This window comes from Morone saxatilis, unplaced genomic scaffold (assembly GCF_004916995.1).
Source record: "Morone saxatilis isolate NCDOM2014 unplaced genomic scaffold, NCSU_SB_2.0 Contig1, whole genome shotgun sequence".
NCBI lineage: Eukaryota > Metazoa > Chordata > Actinopteri > Moronidae > Morone > Morone saxatilis.
Window position 1 is genome coordinate 5,743,094 of NW_023339651.1, and position 2,802 is coordinate 5,745,895.

The 2,802-nt window shown below is 45.3% G+C and overlaps 1 protein-coding gene across 1 annotated transcript; it reads right to left on the reverse strand.

The window, feature by feature from the left end:
* Positions 1-102: 102 nt before the first annotated feature.
* LOC118331356 (guanine nucleotide-binding protein subunit alpha-13-like) lies at positions 103-1,794 on the reverse strand. The gene is made up of 2 exons (XM_035666222.1): positions 1,447-1,794; positions 103-455 (listed from the first exon to the last, which is right to left on the reverse strand). Exons 1-2 carry the CDS (start codon positions 1,727-1,729, stop codon positions 217-219), a joined length of 522 nt encoding a protein of 173 aa, XP_035522115.1. The 5' UTR covers positions 1,730-1,794; the 3' UTR covers positions 103-216.
* Positions 1,795-2,802: the final 1,008 nt, after the last annotated feature.

The following is a 2,802-nucleotide window of genomic DNA, read 5'->3' on the forward strand; positions in this document are numbered from 1 at the left end:
AGACAGAGAGAAAGGAAAGGGAGGATGAATTAAGAATTAAATCAGTTTCACTTTCTATTTTCACCGTCGTTTCCACGTCTTTCAACCCTTTTTTTTTTTTTTGAAGAAGCCAAAGTGGGAAAACACCAGAAAACCCTTTCGTACATTAAGTGATTGAGAGAAACTTTTATCAGCAGTGAGCTGGTAGAAAAGCTGGGCCACCATCTTGTGTCAACCTCATCCACCTACCAGCTGAAACTCCCTGCGACGGTCGTAGGCGTTCTGGATACCCGCGTCCTCCCAGAGAGCGCTGATGGCCGGCAGGTAGCGCAGGAAGACGGACGTCTCCAGCTGCCCGCTCGCCATCTTGGCCGACCGGGTGTCGAACGCCATGAGGCTGTCCCCGTGCTGCTGGTTGTCCTGGTCACCCCACGGGATGTGCAGCTTCTCCCGGGCGTCCACCAGCACACGTACACCTGGGGAGGAAGTGAAAAGAAGTTTAAAGAGGCCCACTGGTGGTATCTTGAAATCAGGCCGGGCAAATGTGAACGAAACCTTTGAGATATGGCTCACAATTTAAAGTTTCACTGAGAAAACTATAAAACTCATGGTGGCGTTAACATTTGTCAGGGGCCGGGGGCGTCTCTGAGGCGCTACCACACGTCATTATGGTGATTTTATGACATTATTGTGATTAATTGAGCATAATAAATGATAAAACCCCAAAGTGGAGAACTAGAAGAACCAAAAAAAAAGAACCTGCAAACCTGTTTAATCCGAGTGATGCAGCAGGATGTCACAACATAGCGTGCCAGATAAACATCAGCAAATATCACAATTACTTCTACAGGATGAATAATTAATTAACGACACTTAATCTGAAAACAACAAATAACACAACCACACTTGACCTTGCAGTCAAAACACTCAAAGAGGGGAGGTTTTAATGCAACTTTTTCCCTGCTTCTGTTGACACTAAACGCTGCTGTATGTGCAAGAAAGACTCTCTGCACACACACACGGAGTGGACAAACAGGAACACCTTCACACCGTGAGTGCACTGGGTGGGATTAACCCTCCACTAGCTGCTCACATCCCTAAAGGTTAGTCATTGAGTAACGAAAGTGGCCTGTGGCTGTTTTGAGAGGCTGCCGGCGTGTGGCTGAATGAAGGTTTTAAATAACGTTAAATATATAATACCGACACGGCCGTGAGCCCCCAGACAGGAGAGACTACAGCGGCGGTTCCTATGGGTGTGCCGACAGCAGATGTAGACTGTTTATGTATGTCCTCTCTCTCTCTCTTTCTCTCTTTCTCTCAGCCAGATGTGGAAACTTCCCCCCCTCCTCCTCCTCCTCTCCCGCCCTCCCTCTCCACCCCTTAACATCCATTTTAAACGTCTTTACACGCCTCGTTTTTTTAATGTAATTTTTTCGCCCTCTTTGCCGTCAAACAAGCGAGGTTCACCTTTGATAACGTTGCTGTAGATTGTGGCTTTGAAGTCCTCCCGGGCTTGCTGGTCGAAGTCCTGGCCGTGGATGATCCGCATTTGTTTGAGGAAAGTCGACTTGCCGCTCTCGCCAGCGCCCAGCAGCAGGATCTTCACCAGCCGTTTCACGTACGTTTTCTCCCGGGAGAGACATCGGTCGATCTCCTTGGACTTTCGCAGCTGCTCCACCTCGCCGTTGTTCAGCAGGCAGACGGGCAGACAAACTTTTAACACGGACCTCGTCGGCAGGAAATCCGCCATGTTCGCACAAACTTCATCGATGCTAATTTGATGCGCGTTCGCGGGGCGCGGGCACGGGACCAAGCCCCTTCCCTAAACTCAGGAAGTAGTGTCGCTTTGACTGTTTAACGTCAATCTTACGTGACTTTAAAGCTCCGCCGTTACTCACACAAACACTGTTATGTGTTACGTTGTTATTAACATTATTATCCGCGGTTAAAAATATGTCTAAAATATGTTATTTAATACCACGAGTATAACTTGCACGCGGGGACACAAGAATATGACAGTTGGAGTTTGAATGTAGCAGTTAGCGAACGTTAGATTAACTGAAAAAAAAACAACCAAAAAACGTTTATTTTCATGGACACGTTTGGTTAAAATTAAACACTCAGGGTTTGTTTTTAACTGACACAACTGTATATAAATGTCTAAGGTTTAACGTTAATTAAAATAAATCTGAACACCGGACTGGATTGTTGGCCGCACTGGTGAGGCCATGTCGCCCTCTGCTGGCTCAGTTTGGTAACTGCGTAACACAGTTTGGCTGTTGGGAAAAAAGCGGCGCTCTGATTGGTTGATTCGCCTCTATGCTGCGTTCACGATCTGTTGGAAATGTGAGAATTTACACTTGAACGCGCTTCAAACATCAATAAAATGGGAAACGCAGACTGGAAAGCTTCGATTTTATTATATTTCTTTATTATAACTTTTTTTTTACAGTCTGTATGGTATTTATAAAGTGAAAATCACAGACTTGTTGTTAATATTTGATGAATAAAGTGTTGTTTTCTTATCGCTTTGGACTTTTTTTTATATCTCTCGTCATTGATTGATATTGTGCATTTGCATGGTTGTTTTTTTTATCATGTACCCGAAGTGTTATAAAACAAATTCAACTATAACGTCCACTTGAATGGCGACAAACGAGAATGTGACAGCGTGTTTCCAATTTCCAACCTTCCAAACATGAGCTTATGTGGGGTGCTTGAAGGCAGCATCAGTACCTATCATTGCACTACCCCTGTAGCATCCCCACACGACACAGGGCTCACAGGCGACAGTAGCGTTGTATATGTGTGTGTGTGAGTGTG

Excerpts from the sequence above, each read along its gene's own strand:
- LOC118331356 (XM_035666222.1), bottom strand. The coding sequence starts at position 1,729 with ATGGCGGATTTCCTGCCGACGAGGTCCGTGTTAAAAGTTTGTCTGCCC. Across the intron at positions 456-1,446 it reads CTACAGCAACGTTATCAAAG|GTGTACGTGTGCTGGTGGAC; the intron begins GTGAACCTCGCT and ends CTTCCTCCCCAG.